The following is a 17,570-nucleotide window of genomic DNA, read 5'->3' on the forward strand; positions in this document are numbered from 1 at the left end:
TCCAGCTGAGATGACCTGTCACCGAGCACAAGTCAGCGATGCGCAAGCAGTTGCATCATCTGGTGCATCGTGAAACACATGCTGGAATCTACCCGGGAAGCGCTGGAATGATGGCTGGCCGTTGTGTCCGCATGTGCATGTGCAGGTTGCATGTTGAGGTTGGGAAAAAAGCAGGCGACACGCGGCAGTGGTCTTGCTGTCTCACACCGGCTGGTGACAAGGTGGAACAAGTCTCGGTCGGCACCTGGGAGATGAAGGTCTTGAAGATGTCTGTTTAGTGAGAGTGTTTGGCAGTCAAAGGACGAGAGTGGTGCTGAGACGCCTTGTGACTGACTATACCTGGCTGGAGTTAAGAGTTGTTCATACAGCTTACGGCTTATTGGAATGCAATAGCCCTAATGCCTTGTCGACATAGTAGTCTATGAGCCAGGGAGACGGTGGATGGCGTGACGATAGTCTATATGCACAAGCCCCGCCATCACGATCCATTACATCACCGAAGCCATTAAGCAGCATTACCCTAGATAACAACCATATCCCTCAACTCTGAAACTACACACTCACTTGATCATCACTCAACATAAGAACAGTGAAATTTTAATCAAGAAACTTCAAATCATGCCATCAATTCTCATTGTAGGAGCTACCCGGGGCCTGGGCGCCAGTCTTATAAAGCAATACGCCAAAGCTGGCAACACGGTCTATGGTACTACGAGATCGTCAGAAGGCCCCCAAGGGTTTCCCGAGCAGGTCAAATGGATCACCGGCATTGATCTCACGCAGTCTAGCGTGGGTGAGAAGCTCGCCGACCTCCTGGACGCTTCTCAAGCCCTGGATTCAGTAGTAAGTTGATCAGATCAACGTAGCAAAGCAGATAAGAGACCCTGACAAACAAGCAAAGATCATCACAGCCGGGCACTTCACGACCGAGGACCTGAGCGCGGACAAGGGACCCAACTGGGAAGAGGAGCAACTCATGTATACGACCAGCTCCGTCGCGCCCGTCTTTGTCGTGCACCGGCTCGTGCACAAGGGCCTGCTCGGCCGGGGCTCCAAGGTGGTGCTCGTGTCGTCCGAGGCCGGGAGCATCGCGCTGCGGCACCCGAGCGAGGGCGGCGGCAACTACGCGCACCACGCCAGCAAGGCCGCCCTCAACATGGTGGGCAAGCTGTTGAGCCTGGATCTTCAGGAGCAGGGTGTGATTGTGAGCATCGTCCATCCGGGCTTTATGCGGACCGACATGACCAAGGGCGTCGGGTACGACAAGTACTGGGATGACGGCGGAGGTGAGTTTGGCTTGTCTGACCAAACATGAAGTATCAAGCAAGACTGATGGCATGTAGCCGTGACACCGGATGAGGCCGCAGCAAGTCTCATTGAGTGGACGGAGAAGCTGGACATTAGCAAGACGGGAGAGTATTGGGCCCCGCGAGGACCGAGTAAGTTCTAGATGGAGACTCCGCTCTGGAGACGTTGCTAACAGAGCCCGACAGGAGACATTGGCACTGCCGAGGCGGTCCTGGGGAAGGACTTGGCTACACCACTCAAGCTGCCCTGGTGATCGGACATGTCGTCATTTTAGGATAGATGCCAATAGAGAAGGCAGCGCGTGTGGGGGACGAGTCTGGAAATTAGCAGTAATTTCTGGTAGCGACTCGCCCAGATGAAGCTATCGTATCCTTATCCTTCCAATTGTTGTTGGGGGCGAGAGACGGCACTCAAGAGTGTGGGGTTGTGAGATCCAGGGTCCTTCTGTGCATGACTAGACTAGTTAAAAGTAGCAGAGCACGCCACGATGCTGCATCCAAAAGGACGGCGCTAGCAGTGTACAGTAATTTGAATAGAGTAGCTGATTTATTATCCCGGGGCGCGGGTCGCGCGTGTCAGTCAGTCAATCAATCAAGCTGGGCCCCTAATCTGATTATGATCGGCCGCACCCGGTGATGGTGATGGATGTCTGGCCGAGAGGACAGTGTCACGACAAAGAGGAAGCCCACTGTGTACGCCGAGTCTGTTGCCCTGTTTGTGCCTGTGCCTGTCCTGTTTGCAAAGAAGGATTCACTTGACTTGCAAGGGAAAAAAGACAAAGGCCCCAGCACGGGAAATTGCTGTCAACGTTGCACAAGGGCGAACCTGGGATGCAGGCATGGCGGATAGAGGAGCTGTTAGTTCTCTTCCAGATGACCCGTTGCATGGCACGTGGTCTACTCCCCCCTTCCCTAGCCAACAGCAATAATCAACACGCCAGCCAAGTCTGGAGAGGATAAGCTTGGCGCGAGGATACACAGTATTATTATGTGACGGCCAAGTTGAGTCTCTCTCCGCTTGGTCGTCCATGGATCTTGTTGCTGAGCAGGGGAAAAAGGAGATGGGAAGCCACCTCAACACGAGGTATCATCTCTGAGAACCATGACGCAAAATGGGGCGCCGAGGCTGAGACTCAGCCTGAGCCTGAACCTGAGCCGTCTTGTTTGTTTTGTTGCCAGGGAGTCAGTCATTCATCAGTCAGTTGGTTCAGGTTCAGCCTTTGTCCATATTCCAAGGCCCGAGACGGTCATCCCAGTGACCAACTGCTCACTCACTCACTCACAATCCCAACGGTCGTATCCCAACACGTCCGTCCTCCTGATGCCGGTAGAAAAAGGGATAGGAATGTAAATTTGAGCCTTGATCGCTCGCCGGGGTCTGCAGCAGCTTTTGCTTAGCGGTGGAGTCTGGCGTCGGGTTCTCGTGCTGGCGTCAGGGGTCGTGGAGCTGCGTGGATCATGGCTTTCAACACCTGGACCCATTGACTGTGGAGGAGAGCTCCATCCTGGCCGTCCTGGGCTTAGCGGCACCTTTAAGGGGGAGGGGGGACCTTGCATGTTCGGCCGCCTCAACAGGGGATCTTGGGGTGGATGCTGGTCTGTTTTAATATTCAAAGCCGTCTGGACGGGTCCGAGGTGGGTTTCTGAGAGGAGTCTTCCGTGGTATCCAGCGAGGTGTCAGCTGAGTTGATAGATATCCGTCAACGAGCACCATGAGAAGCAGCAGAGGAGATATGGAATAGGGGTCGGAGATGCAGCCTTACCGTTGGTGAGGGGAGCAGCCTGGCTGTGATCACAAACGCCACGGCGGCTCATAGTGGCCGGACCACAGTGAACTCTAGCGGTGGGAGGTAGTCATCCCCGTGCCCCCGTGCCCATCGTGATGCACTGTCCGCCCACCAGACCGGGTCAGCCTAGAGGCTCCCCACCATGGAAGCATTGAGCGCCATCAGAATCGAGGCCATCTGCCGCCACGTCTGGCCGGAACCAAATAAAGACCAAGACATTGACTGAGGGGGAGAGACAATGGGGGCGAGAACGGGAGCAAGCATGGCAAAACATTGTATCCGTAATGTGAGCGAAAAAGGAGATGATTTGGCCTGGTCTCGTCTGCTGCTCCATTCCATCTCTCCTGGTAGTTGTCGAGATGGCCGCCTCCGTCGAATGCCGTCGAAACAAGGCTTTGCCATCGGGAGCTGCAAGGATCCAAACACGCAAATTGCAGAATGCAGAGAGTAAAAAATAAAAACGCCATTAATTGGACAGACAGAGCAGAGCTGACTCCATCATGGATGCTGGTGCCAGCTCACTCACTTTCAGCTTGCTCACCTGCCGTTCGTTCCATCTACTCTTACTGTGTCTACCCCAACCCCAACCCCAAGTCAAAGAAAGCCCAGTCCAGCCCAGTCCAGCCCAGCCAGTCTACGAGACCAGGAACCTAGGCAGGTGTACCGTACCAAAGTGTGCCTTCCTTACCTACCGTATTCGCCGACCTGCTTTGCCCGGCAAGCAGGAACCCCGTTATTCCTCATTCGTTCTTGCCTGGTCCATTCACTCTCAAGTTCTCTCTCGCCTCCGTTCCTCTTCCTCTCCTTTCCCATTCACCATCACCAACCTCCACACGTTCGCTGTTTGCCTCGTGGCATCGCCGCCCATCGCTCCTTTCTCACCCCCCTCTCCTTGTCTTGTCTTGTCGTGTCGTATCGACTGGCAGAGAAGGACGAGTCTCGGATTGACTGCGATTCATTCCTTTCATCATCTCATCTCATCCTCCAGTCCTTGCAACCCGGACCATACCATACGGATCCCAGCAACTAACTCACCAACAACAACACCGACTTACGGCTGCATATCGCTCACCAAGTATCGATCGCCAGATTCTTTTTTTTTCCGCTGCCCTGTGTCGCCTTATATCGAATCCCTTTATCCGAAGCTTACCAGAACCACCCTGAGGACTCGACCGAGCTTTGACTCTCGCCTACCAACCTGGGACCGTACTTGTGTCGTCAACCGAGCCGGTCCTCGCCCCTCTCCTCTGATTCACCTCCAATTCAGCCGTGGCTCACCCGAAACTACTGTTGTTCCTGGCGCTGGAAATCCGGGAATCTCTCGAGTTGCGACTTTCTTTCAACTTGCTCTCTTGTTGCTGCGTTCTCACAACTTCTTGGCTACGCAACCTTCGTACCTGGACCCTGATTTCGCCTCTTGATTCCGCATACCCTTGTCAGACGGCATCGTCGTAGTGCCAATTCACCACCCCTGCCAGAGTCCCGCCTTTTGTCCTGGTCTGCCCAAGCTCAACAGCCGCAACCTGCATTGGCCTGCCCCGCTGATAGGCGCGTTGACGAGTCGCCAGCCAGTTGACCCTGAGCGACCGAGCCGGCCACCCGCAAATCGGAGACCTTTAGCCAGCATCTTCCTTTGTCGACCTTCCAGCTCCTCGACTGTTTTGCACGGCTTCTGCAAACGCCCGGGTCCTTGCCGCACTCGGTGACACAGTATTGCTCTACGTCCGGAGGCATTCTAATCACGGACCCTAACGCTCACAGCGAGAAGCTCTCCCGTCCACCTAGGTTCGCCGCTCGGGCGATCATCGTACTTTCTCAGGCGAGCCAGCCCCTTTCCGCGCCCTTGGCCCTTGGCCCTTGGGCACCACCAAAGACCAACCCACCCGTCCACCACAAGCCCAGCATAGTCGACGGCCCTTGACCCGCTCCGTCCATCTTCCATCGACGACCTCCTGGCCAGGACGGAACAGAGTTGACGGGGATCCGACTCGTACCTCGAGTGGCGTACAGTGTGCTTGCCGACTTGGTATGACGCTAGGTCTGGGCTGCTAAGCCAGAGGAATTTAACCCTTTCCGAGCTACGTATTTACCGCGGCCAGCTCTCGCAATCCAACTCTCGGCGAGTTGCTTCTGCTTGCTCCCACCCAGTACAGGCACGGCCCGTGTTGCCCCAGGTTCGCATTGCACCGTAACGCATCAATCGCTCTGCTCTGCTCTGCGTTGCAACAGCCACGGTTTAATCTGCCTGATTTTCCCTCCTGTCGCCTGGCTCCGCATCATTCTCCTGGGATCTTCAAATCAGAAACACAAGCCCGAGCTTGACCCCTTTGCAATCATGTCTACAGCTCAGTCTTTCCAGTCCGGTAAGCGCCCACCCCTTGATCTCGCTTTGATGTGATCTGCGACAAAGAGCCCCCCATCCAAAGGTGTCCGTCCCCCTTCGAGTCGTCGCCAGGATTTGCGCCCGTCTCGTACCCCAGCCCGGCGCTTGTAATCTACAGGCCGAACGGGACTGGATGAGGAAGGGGAGACGGATTGGGGTGCGAGCCAACTTGGCAGACAACTCAGCAGAAGATTGCTGTCCGATCCACCTGTCTGGCGGCCATCTTGTGTCATGTTAAGGAGATTGTCTGTTTCATCTTGGTCCATCTGTCGTCGTCATTCGCATGCATGCGCCCGTTGTCGTTCCGTTTCGTCTGTCTGGCAGCAACTGATGGTTTTCTTGGAAGCAGGCCACACCGGTCCTGGCCAATCCGCCGGTCTCTCACTGAATTTATCTTCCAACAACCCCTTCCGCAATCGCGCTCCGTCTCCTGCCAGCGCCGACCTTCTCCTTCTTTCATCCAACAAACCGGCTTCTCCCTTTGATGACCCTCCACCAAGACCACTATCGCGAAATCCCTTTCTTGACCAGCCATTCTTCGAACAACCACAGCAGCCTCTGAGGTCACCTGGCGTCATGTCATCGCACTCTGACTCCAAGTCTCTATCTGCCGAAGAGATTTTTGTACGTTTGCTATCAGCTGCGCATCCCTTCTGAGATGCCCCTCTCGGACGGGGGCGCGTAAACGATTACCTGGTGAGATGCTGACCGACTACGTCACAGGATTCATTGACACTCGACGACACCCCCGCCAACGACCGATCTAAGCAGCAAGGTCAGCGCCGACCGATGAATCGCCCACCTCCCCCCCAGACCCAGAGCGGTAACCACCGCCCAACGCGCTCGCAGGAGGAGGCTCTCCGCGCTCGAAGGATGCAGGGCCCTGGTCCCCGACCGCAGCCCAACTCGCCGCAGCGAAGGCCACCCCCGCGACGAGTGCGACGAAACTCTGAATCCTCCCTGATGGATTTTGATGCACGCCCACTCACAGACGAGGAGAAGAGGATGATTGAGGCTACCAGACGTCGCGAGGCTGAGCGACAACGTCGCGGTGACGGCAAAGAACGGGGCGATAAGGGTGACCGTGATCGCGAGCGTGAGCGTGGTGATCGTGACCGCAGTGATCGTGGTGATAGAAGCAAGCCTAGCCGCCCCAGTCGTCGGATGGACATTATTGATCAGCTTGATGCCACAAGCATCTACGGTACTGGACGTACGTTATGACTCTTCAACGTTGGTCTTCTGACTACTAACATGCACAGTCTTTCATCACGATGGGCCTTTTGACGCTCTCAACCCTCACCGCAACCGCCAGAACGCCAGACGGGCACCGATGCAAGCGTTCCCAGAAGGCTCGCTCAACAACTCTCTTGGCGGCGCGGGACCGCTCAACGCCCAGGCCGATCACTCGACTTTTATGGGGAATGCCACAGACGAGGCTTTCCGGGACTTTGCTGCCGGGAGCAAGGGTATGCGTTATGGAAGCTCATCCCGTAAGGAGACGCCCATTTTCGACGCCACCGGTCGGGAAGAGATTCACGGCGACGAGTCCCACGGTCTAGGAACATCGACCTTCCTGGAGGGTACCCCTGCGACGCGAACTGCTATTCAGCGACACCAGGCAGAGCAGGCACAAGAGTCGTTTGAGGGAGGACTTCAACGAAAAAAGTCGCTTGCGCAACGCATCCGCCACATCAACAAGGGCCCACGCGACTATAACCAAACCCGGCTCAACGGCGAATACAACAGGATCACTCCTGACAACTACCCTTCAGCAGCCAGCAATGGCTCAGACAACAACCCATTCTTTGCAGAGTTTGGCAAGGGAGAGGAAGGCTTTACAGTGCGACCCCGAGATGGTCGCATGTCTCCCAACAGCCCTCCTGCGCCTCGCCGCCCGTCTGCCGGCGCAGTGCTGGAACGACGAGTGACAGCAGATGGTGCGACGACACTTGATGACGGCGCTGCCAAGCCTTCAGGCTTCATGGGCCGGATGAAGAGCTTGAAGGGCCGAAGACCTCGGCCGGAAATTCCTGCCAACGGCACTGCGCCCGGGACGGCCGTTTAGTGGAGGACAAGTGCCGGGCGACTACTGGACGTCGGCCGAGGGCCGACGCGGTGGCAGTCGAAACATGGCAACCGGTCAGCGAATGAGAAGGGATGGCCTGCTTCTTTACCGGTACGAGACCAGGAAAATACAGCGCCAAAGAAAGAGGAGATGGATAAGGAAGCAGAGTATACGGAAGTACAGGATTCGGAGTCTTTCCTTTGTCAAGGGTCAGAGGCGCCACGCAAGAGCCTTGGTGATGCACGTCCTTCTTTGGAGAAGCGATATGAGAACGCAACGAGATGAGATGTATCCACCGGACAGGTTTTCTTTTTTGTCTTTTCTTGTTGGTTTTTGGGACGGCAGGCAGCATGGATGACATGAAGCAGGCGCAAAGACAGGGCCTGCTTCTCGTTTTTTGGAGAACAAGTTGAGAGAAGCAGAGACTCTTTTAAGATATGCAGATGCTGAAGCTGGCAACACAGAGGCCAGTAAGGGCATGGAACTGCAGAGTTGACTGCGGGAGGTTGTGGCCTAAACCTTTTGTATGTTTTATAACAGGACTCGATGTCTGACTGCAGCAGCAGCATCAGTACAATCCATATCAATCTGCTACATGTTGTCTTGTGTCTTGTGAAGTAGAGGAGGACCTGTGCTACCCCTGAACCTCCCGCTAGTATGCATACTAGGATACGGATGTCATCTCTGTCCACTCTTTCAGTTACGTATAGTGGTCCAGGATCTAGCCTTGCTATCATAGTTTTAATCGAATCTTGACCATGATAAGCAAACCATATCATAACGAATACCATAACCTTGTAAAGAAATCCTCAAGATACAATGGGCATCTTGGCAGGAGTGGAGGATGCATTCTGATTGGCTCAGATGACAACACCCCACATCCCCACAGCGTCGCGCCCGCAATGCGGCAAATCCAACATCATGAACACCACCAACCAACCACAACATCACCGGCACCAACCAAACCTTGAGAATCCACAATTGGGCTCCGGCAGACATCGAGATCCCCAGGTTTCATGGTCTAACGGTTATGACTGCGGATTCTGATTCCGCCAGCGAGGGTTCGACTCCCTCTGAGACCTTTCTTTTTACCCTCCCATCCAAGATATTACTTTTTTGTTCTTGGCCCCCAGATGAGTGGTCGACTTGAACTGCGTTGAAACCTTGTCATGGCGTCGCCACTTCTTGCCTCGCAGGGGAGCTCACATTTTGCGCTCGACCCGATCCCGGCGTCGGTGCTCGCTGACAAGGAAGCACGGCGACGTGATGCTGTAGTCGAGATGGGATATTGTATGACGGGGTGTGCGGTTCTTGATGATGAGGTGCTTCTGGGCGGGTTTGAGCGAGGCAGTGTGGTCGGAGTCAGCGCCGAGGATGAAGAGATGGGCGTTCAGGCAAGTAGGACCTGCTGATGCAGACCCGTGTTGACCGCATGCAGCTCGGCCTCCAGACTCTGGCGCATTCGCTGTGCGACGGGAGAGTCGCCAAAGGGCTCGTCGTTACTCCCAAGCCAAGGAACGTCATGCTGGCTCGTCTGAGGGATGCCGTCAAGGCCGAGCTCAAGTCGCAGGGTGTTGGCGGAGATGCTGCCAAGGCGAAGCTGAGGGAGTGTCTTGAGAGAGTCATGCTTTCGTGCGTGTTTGATCTTGACGGTTTGTGGGAGGTGCTGGCGGATCTCAACAAGCCGGCAGAAGAAGCCGAAGAGGAAGAGAGGCAAGTTGAGGAGATACAGGACAGTCAAGATGATGACGACGAGGCGCTCTCACCAGGGGACAACGGACAGCCGTCAAAGCAACAGACGACGCAACCTGGTATCATCGTCGTCACACACTTCTCGTCGCTGCTCACCGGCGTCTTCACTCACCGTGAAAGGTCAGCCGCTCACTCTGTGATGGAGTTGCTAGGCTCACATCTGCGCGACCTCTCACGCAACCTATCATCGAGCCCTCTGATAATGCTCCTGAATTCGACATCCTCTTCATCGGGCCCACCAACGGCGCAGCCAAAGAACACACCCCTGGATGCAACTCTCCGGTCCATCTTCCACACACCTCCGCCAGGCCAAGCTTCTCACAGCACGCGTCGCGTAAAGCCCAATTATGGCATCGTCTTTTCGCAGCTGCTCGACCTCCACCTGCTGTGCACCCGCATCCCACGGACGATGCAGGATGCCGAGGCTGCAGTACAGCGGCTTGGAGAAGAGGTCAGAACGGTCTGGGCAGTCGAGGTGTTGCAGGATGAGATAGGGGTCTGGAAGGGGACAAGGGGTGCCAGAAAAGGGAGGGAGCAGTTATGGACGGCAGTAGACGTTGAGCAAGCAAGAGTCGAGCCGGCGTTTGGATGAGTAGAACGTCACCGTAGATAGGCTCACAAGGATTGCAATTCAGACGCTCGCCGCGAGTAGGTAGATTACGCGCAATTATCAACGTCCACCCATTAATTCACTATGCTCCATCACAATGCCCCAAGCTCCATGCCAACATCCAATCGCTTATCCTTCCAGAGTACAAGCTCGCTAACCCTTCTGTCTCTTGTGTGACATGCAGCATCTCTCTCATCTCATCTCATCTTGCCCGTCTTTCTACCACTCAACTTCAATTCACTCCACTCCACTCCCATACTCTCAACACCTCTACCCCTACCCCTACCCTTATCCGGTCGTTCGACGTGCTCTGTAGTCCGATACCGACCTCGCTCCTTGAAGCTAGGGTGTTGCTTGACCGCCGATGAGACGTCGCAACGTCCCAGACGCAGTTCAGCCCCATCTTCACATCGCCCAGCCAGGGAACGACAAGCGAGGTCCCCTGTCACGACTCTCCCCTGAGCAGAGCATCTAGCGCCCGGCAATAGCTCACGCCATAGTACTCGGGTGCCGCCAAATAATACAAAAAATCTTTCCAGAAAATACTCCATCTGCGTGCGGGCCGGGCCGTGACTATTGCTATGAGCCGAGCAGCTCCGACTTACGGTTGCTCTTCCAAAAGTCAATGGCCTCGACCACGTCGTCTCCCTTTTCGTCCTCGTGTGCGAATAGAATCTATACATGATTAGCATAAGTAGTTGGCAACATCACTGGCTTTGTACTCACCTCATGTGTGCTGCTGTGAAGCATCCGAATATTCTTGCGAGGTACGATATGCACCGCGCCGTTCTCCATGTTACGCAACTCGATAAAGTTGGGCTCAAAGGCAAGGATCCATGGGTAACTGAGGGCAAAGTTCTGAGGCGTACCCTCCCAGTCGATTCGCCATTCCGGTCGAGCTCGCCATCCGTTGCGATTAACGAAGAATGAAAACTCGGAGTAGTTGAGCAGGAACTCGCCGTTGAGACGCTCAATGTGGATCGGCTTGACCCCTTCCTTGCGGTTAACAAAGTCGAGTGACGTGTCTGCTTGGTCAAGCAGCGACTGTGTCTCAAGCGTCTCCAGAGAAACCACCTCGAAGCCTCTGGCGCAGGCGACGCACAACTTGGACTTAAGGAAGTGCACCGACGACGATTCAGTAGGAATGTAGAATTCCTTGAACGGCTTCAGCTCGTCGTGTCCTCCGCTCATGAACTTGCTGATACCCTTCTGCTTCTTGGCCTTGGTCATGGCATCGTTGGGCTCAAACACCTTGATCGTGGTGGATAGGGCCGACGACTTGACGCAGCACACCAGATGCCTACCCAGGCAGATGCCAGTCTTGAAGAAACTGCAGTGGTTCTGGATCTTCTTAGGTCTCCTCACCGTCGCCGGCTCGTCGGGGTTGAGAGCTGACACTGGGTACGACTGTAGCGTCTTGTTGGACAAGACCAAGAGCAGCTGATACTCCTCTAGGATGTCAATCTGAGTGACAGTGGTCGTTTCCAGCACTCTCCTGGGCACCTGATCTTTGACCTTTCGATCAGATACGTAAACACCATTGTCCGTGCCATACAACAGCTTGCGACCGCCATCTGCCACTGGTTAGCTCGCCATTTCCTCAACAACCAACAAGTCGGCTTACCAAAGGGTGTGACGCAGTTGACACGGTTCGTGCCAGCAAAGAACTTGCTCGTAATGGTTGTCGTGTTGAAAAAGTCGGCTCGTGATCGAAGGCGTTCTTGCGCGTTATGGATGAACTCAAGCCACTTCTGTCGAGCTGCCTGGTTCGCTGCGTATAACGTCAACTCGTACCCTGCTTTGCCCAAATGGCGGAACGTGATCGGCCAGCCGTCCTTCTTTGCTGTGTCATTGGCATTTGCCCGGATTGAAGGAATCAAGCTCGACGAGGATCGCTTCATATTGCCGTCCTTGGGGATCACCTCATCCATTTCCCGGATCGCAAGAAGTTCCAGAGGAATTGGACGACGGTATGCCTTAATCTCCTCATTCTTTCCTGTCTGTTTGATACGCACCAGCAGGACCGCGTGGTCGAACAGGAAGGCCGTAATCTCTGCAGGATCCGTGGGCGACTTCTTGAACTGGCACTTAAACACCATCTCACGGCCTTCCTCAGTCAGTCGAAGGTCCACCTTCTCGTTGGCCCTGAAGCGGAGCTGCTCGTGAAGCCTCCTCAGGTTAAATCGGTTCTCAGCCTTTCCAGATTCCGCGTTGACTCTGCCCAGGATATCTCGAATCATGGTTAGAACCTTGGGGATATCTTCCTTATCGGGGTTACCATCCTCCGTGTATTTCAGCACGTTCTCCAGAAGCAGGGGGTATCGAGCTAGACGCGTCGTAGGCTTGGTCAGGTAACCGTTCAGCTCCAGCTTTCTCGATTCCTTGCGCCGCTCGATCTCGTCCACGAACTTGGCAAAGTACGAGTTCACCGATCTCTCGTTTTCAAACTCGAATTTTCCTTCCAGCTGCTTGGAACCGTACAGAATGAAGGGCTCAAACTGCGGGACATACTCCAAAAAGATGTCTCCAATGTTGTGGACGATCGGCTCCTTCTGCTGCCGAGTTGTCAAACCAGAAGCAAACCGCGAGCTGACAGTGTGAATACTCGGGTGGTCGATAATGTTGCTAAAGATGTTCTTGACCACCTTTTCACGGCGCTGGATCGGCACCGGCGAGGCCTTTGATCGCAAAGGCAAGATCCAAAAGTCTCGCAGATATTCCAAATCCTTGACAAAGTCTCGCTCCGTGTAGCAGATCTCCGAAATGACCTCCTGTCTCTTCTTCTCTCGCTCTCCAACCTTCTCGGCAACCTCCTTGGGAACCGAGTTGATCCAGAGCTTCTGCTCGTCTGTCTGGTCGGCCTCATCGTCGTTGACGTTGGCCGCATCCTCCTTCCGCAGGCCAGGGTTAATCTTCAGGTTCAGCCTAGAAACCTGCTCCAGTCGCCGAGGACAGGCGATGGAGTAACACAGCTGATCCCTGGTACAGGTCGGAGAGTAACATTCAGACAAGAGCACGAAGACACCATTGACCGCAGGCTTTTCCTCTGGCTCATCCATCAGGGTCTCCCTAAACTGGTACATTTCCGACTGAGAGTCTCGCAACCGGTGCTCGTACGTAACATCGTGAAAGAACTTTTGGGCATCCAGCGCTCGTCCAAGAAGCAGGGCAAGGTTTCGATCCGTGGTTCTGATGATGTATGACAAGACGTCGACCGCCTCTGAACCGCTGAAAGCGTTCTTGTAAGTCAGCTCGTTCTTGGTGCGGTCACCCGTGATGATCTTTCGGCGGAAGCATTCTGCGACTCGTGACAGCAGAGCCGGGTAAACGAGGGGCGGTCGGATCTTGGTCGCGGTCGGCGGACGCTCGCTCTCGATCGACTTGCTTCTAGAAGGCCGATGGACAAGAGTCGAGGCGTCAGACTCGGAGGGAGTGATGGTCGGAGCTATGGTGGAGGCCATGGACATTGTCCTGCCGTGATCGCCAGTGCTGGAAGAGACCATGCTGGCAGTACGGGTCTGTGCTCCTGGGGCCTGAGGGTGCGAATTGGAGTATCCGTTGGTGGTCGGCAGTTCTCCTGGTGCTCGTCGGTTGGGGATAACTCGGCCGCTCATTGTCTGGTGGGCATCGCCCAGAGGGTGATAGTTGCCAGTCAAAGACATGGCACGATCTTCGTGACGCTCAGGCACAACCCGCCCTTGAGCTGTCGTCCTCGCCGAGTTTTGGTGCGAGTAGGGAGCCTGTCGGAAGTGGTTCGCGGACTGCTGGTATGAGCTGGGAGGTGGATGATACATTGGTTGTCGGGGAGCAGATGCCAGAGATTGGGAGCGATAAGGGTCACTGTTCATGGCAGGGCCCGGCCCTGGCCCTCCCTGATAAAAGCGCTGTGCCGGTGTCCTTGCTCCCGCAGCTTGCGATGGCGGCGGGCCTCTATGCTCCATACGCGGAGGTGCCGGCCCTCCGGGACCAGGATAGGGACGCCTCTGTTGCTGTTGCTGCATGTAGTGGGGCGGTATCTGCTGGCCGCCCGACGCTGAGCGTTGGCCGGCATAGTATCCATTCCCCATACTGTTGCTGTCCATTGTGCGAGTCCTGCCGGACTCACGATCGCCGTACTGACCCGGAGGAGGACGGGGTGGCGGCTGCCGCTGCATGCCCGACATGGACGACATGGTCTGGGTGCGACCCTCCATCATGGGCGGAGGCATGCCGGACGACGAGGTCATGGTCTGTGATCTCCCTGGCGGGGGAGCGGCGCCGAAGATGTTGGAGAAGGCGGCATCTCGCTGGTAGTTGTTCTCTTCGCCGTAGCCCCGTTGTTGTGGCGGCCGTTGAGGAGCTCCCCGAGGATCGTAACCGTAGTTGGACATGTTGACGGATAATTTGCCTGTGCATTGACGCAGTCAGGAGAGGAAACGGACGCGGGTAGAGAACGCAGGTGGAAATGGCAACGAACCGTTTTTGCAGCCGTCCGATGGAGGAGTCCGTTATCAAGCGGATCAACAGGCGACGTCGACGGATGCGCCGCCGTCAGTCGACGCCAACACGGCCCCTTTGACGATGCCGTCGACGCAGGTGCGTGGGCCAGAAGTCGTCCGTCTACTGGCGTCGCAGATGCCCTCGCGAGGCTGCGCCCGTTGGGATGGGAGTTGTGAGTCTCAGCGAGATTCGGGGCTACTTCTGCCCAAGCAGCAGTCGGCTTTGCAAGTTTGGGCTCAACGGGTTCGAGGGGGCGCTGGGGGAGGCGGCCGGATGAGCAAAATGCCAAACCTGGGGCCTCAGTCCGGGGGCTCGTCGGCCGATATAGGGCGACGATAAAGATATCGCGGGCAATGGACGATCGCCGTCTCGACGTCTTGGTGACCCTCTGGTGATGGACTTTTGAGGGGGTTGCAGGTTCACGATCCACGCACTCTGGTGCTTCGGAGGTAGGTCGAGGTATGGAGGTAAGGTAAGGTAGCAGCAGCAAGTAGTAAGTAGGCAGGTAGGTGGGCAAGTGGACCGCGGGCAGCAGCGTCCACGTCCGTCCACGTCTTCTTCAGGTACCAGCACCAGCCAGCGAGCTACTGTGCGTACAGCGGGCAGGTCCAGTGGCAGTGGACAGCGAGAGCAGGGCAGGGAGCCAACAGCGGATAAGCCAGGGCAAGCCAGTGCTAGGTCCACCGTTAATCCACCTGTCTGATGGCGGTCTCTTGGTGGCCTCTTGGGCGTGGTGACGGGGGGCGGCGCAATGTAATGTGGGCGCGCGCCGCGATGGATGGGCAGTTATTTAGTACAAAGTAAGGGGACAAAGGATGCTGGGGTAGCAGTGTAAGAGAGCATGGATGTTGCACCGACGACACGACGAGGGTGTTAGGTTGCTGCCCAGGAGCGGTCCTTGCCAACAGTCCCGTCCCATCCTCATTGAGAGCTGCCAGAGACAGCCGTCTGTAATAGGTAACGTCGTGACCGTCCTCTCGTGATCCTGAGGCCTCTTTCTCATCCCCGTCCGTTCACGTGTGTATCTTTGATTGCGCTGGGCTGAGCCAGGTGCGCTTTGTCTTGGGGCGTACCGAGGAGGAGCAGCTGGCTCGATGAACTCTCCACGGGAATCACGGCAATTCAGGTCAGGTAGCAAGGGGACAAGGCGCTGTAGGCAGACAGGTCGGTATTGTACCGTACGTGAGTGAACCTCCTTGCTGGGGATGGAGGGTCGCTCATCAAGGGCCAAGGGGCACGCTAGCAACCGTTGATTCCCTCTTTTCTGCCGCTACGTGCATCCTTCCTTAATGCCTCTATTTGTCGTCCGTACGTCCTCTGTGTTGTTTTATCTTGGCTTTGACCAAGGCGGTCAAGGCAGCTGCTAAACAAGCAAACCTCATCTCCTACCCCCCAATGTCTTATACCCATCTTATTCGAGTTCCAAAAAGGAACCCGTCCCTGCCCGAGGCCTTAAAATCAGGTACCGCCGGCTGCCCCGGGTCATCAACTTGCCTATGAGGAGAGACCAAGCGGACCAGGCGAACCACGCGGCAAGGCGACCGCCCGCTAACAGGCCACCCTGGAAACGGACCGTCAGTCAAGATAAAAATAGCGATTGCCAGATATAAAAAGATGAGTTGCTGAAGGAGGCATCCATCTACGATCATGGCATTGGCAGCGGCAGTCAATCTCCCGCTCAGACGGATTGAAATTGCAGGTGTTAATAGCTGCAAGGCAGTCGTGGACAGGGGGTTGCTTGAAGTTTAGAGCCGGCCTTGGCACTTGATCAATGTCACGTGATTAAGCGTGGAGGCTGTCGGTCCATGATTGGCTGCGCCAGCTTAGCCCAGAGTGGCTTTCCACCTCAGCTCCCAACTCTCTCTGGTAGCCTTGAGGTAGGAGGCTACATCATCAACAAGCTCCCAACGTGAACCGAAAATCGTCAAAGCTGCCCTTGTCCCCGAGCTCCTCCGACGGCCGCGCTCCCTCACCATGGCAGAATCAGAGCTCGCTCCCAAGTTTGCCCCCTTCATTGGGATGGTAAGTGTCGCGCTGATGACGACTTCAAGGGGGGACGCGAATGCTGATGCAGCGACTGGCAGGCCGGTATTGCAGCTGCAATGATCTTCGGATGTACGGTGTTTCCTCTACGCGACGCGATATCATCGAGCCCGATTGCTGAACGAATTTTATAGGTATTGGCGCTGCATATGGCACAGCCAAGTCCGGTATTGGCATTGCTGGTGTCGGTACATTTCGACCAGACCTCATCATGAAGGTATCAATCATCGAGTCTCGAATACGCCATGCTCATTATCTGACGCACACTCTAGTGCCTTATCCCCGTCGTCATGTCCGGTATCATTGCCGTATACTCGCTCGTCATCTCCGTCCTCATCGCTGAGGATCTGGACCCGTCCAAGAACTACAGCTTGTTTTCGTACGTCGGTGACACTATCCGGCTAGGCAGGAATACTGATCGACGGTTACAGGGGCTTTATGCATCTTGGATGCGGTATCGCAGTTGGCATGACAGGTCTTGCTGCTGGTTACTGCATCGGAATTGTTGGTGACAGTGGTGTTCGTGCTTATATGGAGCAGTCCAGGATCTTTGTTGGCATGGTCCTGATCCTGATTTTCGGCGAAGTTCTTGGTCTTTACGGGTATGTGTTGTATCAGCCGACATATGACGTCGCTCACAAGCTGACCCTGACTACAGTCTTATTGTTGCCCTTATCCTCAACACCAAGAGCAAGGGTTAAGCAGACCAGCTCGAAGCCCACAATACCCTATTCATCCAACCCATCAGGAGAGTTCGACGTGTACGTTGAGGATGTCGGGACTGCCACAAGGTTACAGAGGCACGTCTTTGTATGTACATCGGCATGGCGTTTTTGGAACGTTTAAACGTGTATTTTTCAATCAGGTAGAGGACAGGCGGAGAAATTGACGGTATTTGGCATCAGCAAGCACAGTGTCAAGGCCAGCACGACATGTTTGCGAGATTCTGGTTTTGTTTCAAAGTCCATTTGGTTGAGCTACCTAATTGTTCCAGCCTATCGAAAGCCTCAGAGCCCTATTGTGTGGAATGAGTGACAAAGAAGAAGAAGAGGAAATGCCTGCGACGATCCCATTTACGCCGTCATTTGGAGCTGATAATCAAAAGCCAGAGAACCCTGTGTTCCCATGTCATGCGTCATCC

At 55.3% G+C, this 17,570-nt stretch overlaps 5 protein-coding genes across 5 annotated transcripts; 4 read left to right on the top strand and 1 right to left on the bottom strand.

Annotated features, from left to right (window-relative positions):
- Positions 1-543: 543 nt before the first annotated feature.
- NCS57_00403600 (uncharacterized protein) lies at positions 544-1,561 on the top strand (the record flags this gene model as incomplete). Its single annotated transcript, XM_053054012.1, has 4 exons — positions 544-843; positions 902-1,286; positions 1,344-1,439; positions 1,494-1,561. The coding sequence occupies exons 1-4, from the start codon at positions 619-621 to the stop codon at positions 1,559-1,561; spliced, it is 774 nt and encodes a 257-aa protein (XP_052916172.1). The 5' UTR covers positions 544-618.
- A 3,868-nt stretch (positions 1,562-5,429) lies between these two features.
- Positions 5,430-7,545, top strand: NCS57_00403700 (uncharacterized protein; the record flags this gene model as incomplete). The annotated part of the gene is made up of 4 exons (XM_053054013.1): positions 5,430-5,457; positions 5,827-6,101; positions 6,201-6,690; positions 6,740-7,545. 4 exons carry the CDS (start codon positions 5,430-5,432, stop codon positions 7,543-7,545), a joined length of 1,599 nt encoding a protein of 532 aa, XP_052916173.1.
- Positions 7,546-8,714: 1,169 nt separating this feature from the next.
- NCS57_00403800 (uncharacterized protein) lies at positions 8,715-9,889 on the top strand (the record flags this gene model as incomplete). Its single annotated transcript, XM_053054014.1, has 2 exons — positions 8,715-8,939; positions 8,984-9,889. 2 exons carry the CDS (start codon positions 8,715-8,717, stop codon positions 9,887-9,889), a joined length of 1,131 nt encoding a protein of 376 aa, XP_052916174.1.
- Positions 9,890-10,486: 597 nt separating this feature from the next.
- On the bottom strand, positions 10,487-14,277 carry NCS57_00403900 (uncharacterized protein; the record flags this gene model as incomplete). The annotated part of the gene is made up of 3 exons (XM_053054015.1): positions 10,487-10,582; positions 10,634-11,481; positions 11,532-14,277. The coding sequence occupies 3 exons, from the start codon at positions 14,275-14,277 to the stop codon at positions 10,487-10,489; spliced, it is 3,690 nt and encodes a 1,229-aa protein (XP_052916175.1).
- Positions 14,278-16,360: 2,083 nt separating this feature from the next.
- NCS57_00404000 (V-type proton ATPase proteolipid subunit) lies at positions 16,361-17,130 on the top strand (the record flags this gene model as incomplete). The annotated part of the gene is made up of 6 exons (XM_053054016.1): positions 16,361-16,408; positions 16,471-16,501; positions 16,564-16,646; positions 16,702-16,808; positions 16,861-17,031; positions 17,088-17,130. The coding sequence occupies 6 exons, from the start codon at positions 16,361-16,363 to the stop codon at positions 17,128-17,130; spliced, it is 483 nt and encodes a 160-aa protein (XP_052916176.1).
- Between the last annotated feature and the right edge of the window lie 440 nt (positions 17,131-17,570).

The sequence above is a fragment of the Fusarium keratoplasticum genome, chromosome 3 (genome assembly GCF_025433545.1).
Source record: "Fusarium keratoplasticum isolate Fu6.1 chromosome 3, whole genome shotgun sequence".
Classification (NCBI taxonomy): Eukaryota; Fungi; Ascomycota; class Sordariomycetes; order Hypocreales; family Nectriaceae; genus Fusarium; species Fusarium keratoplasticum.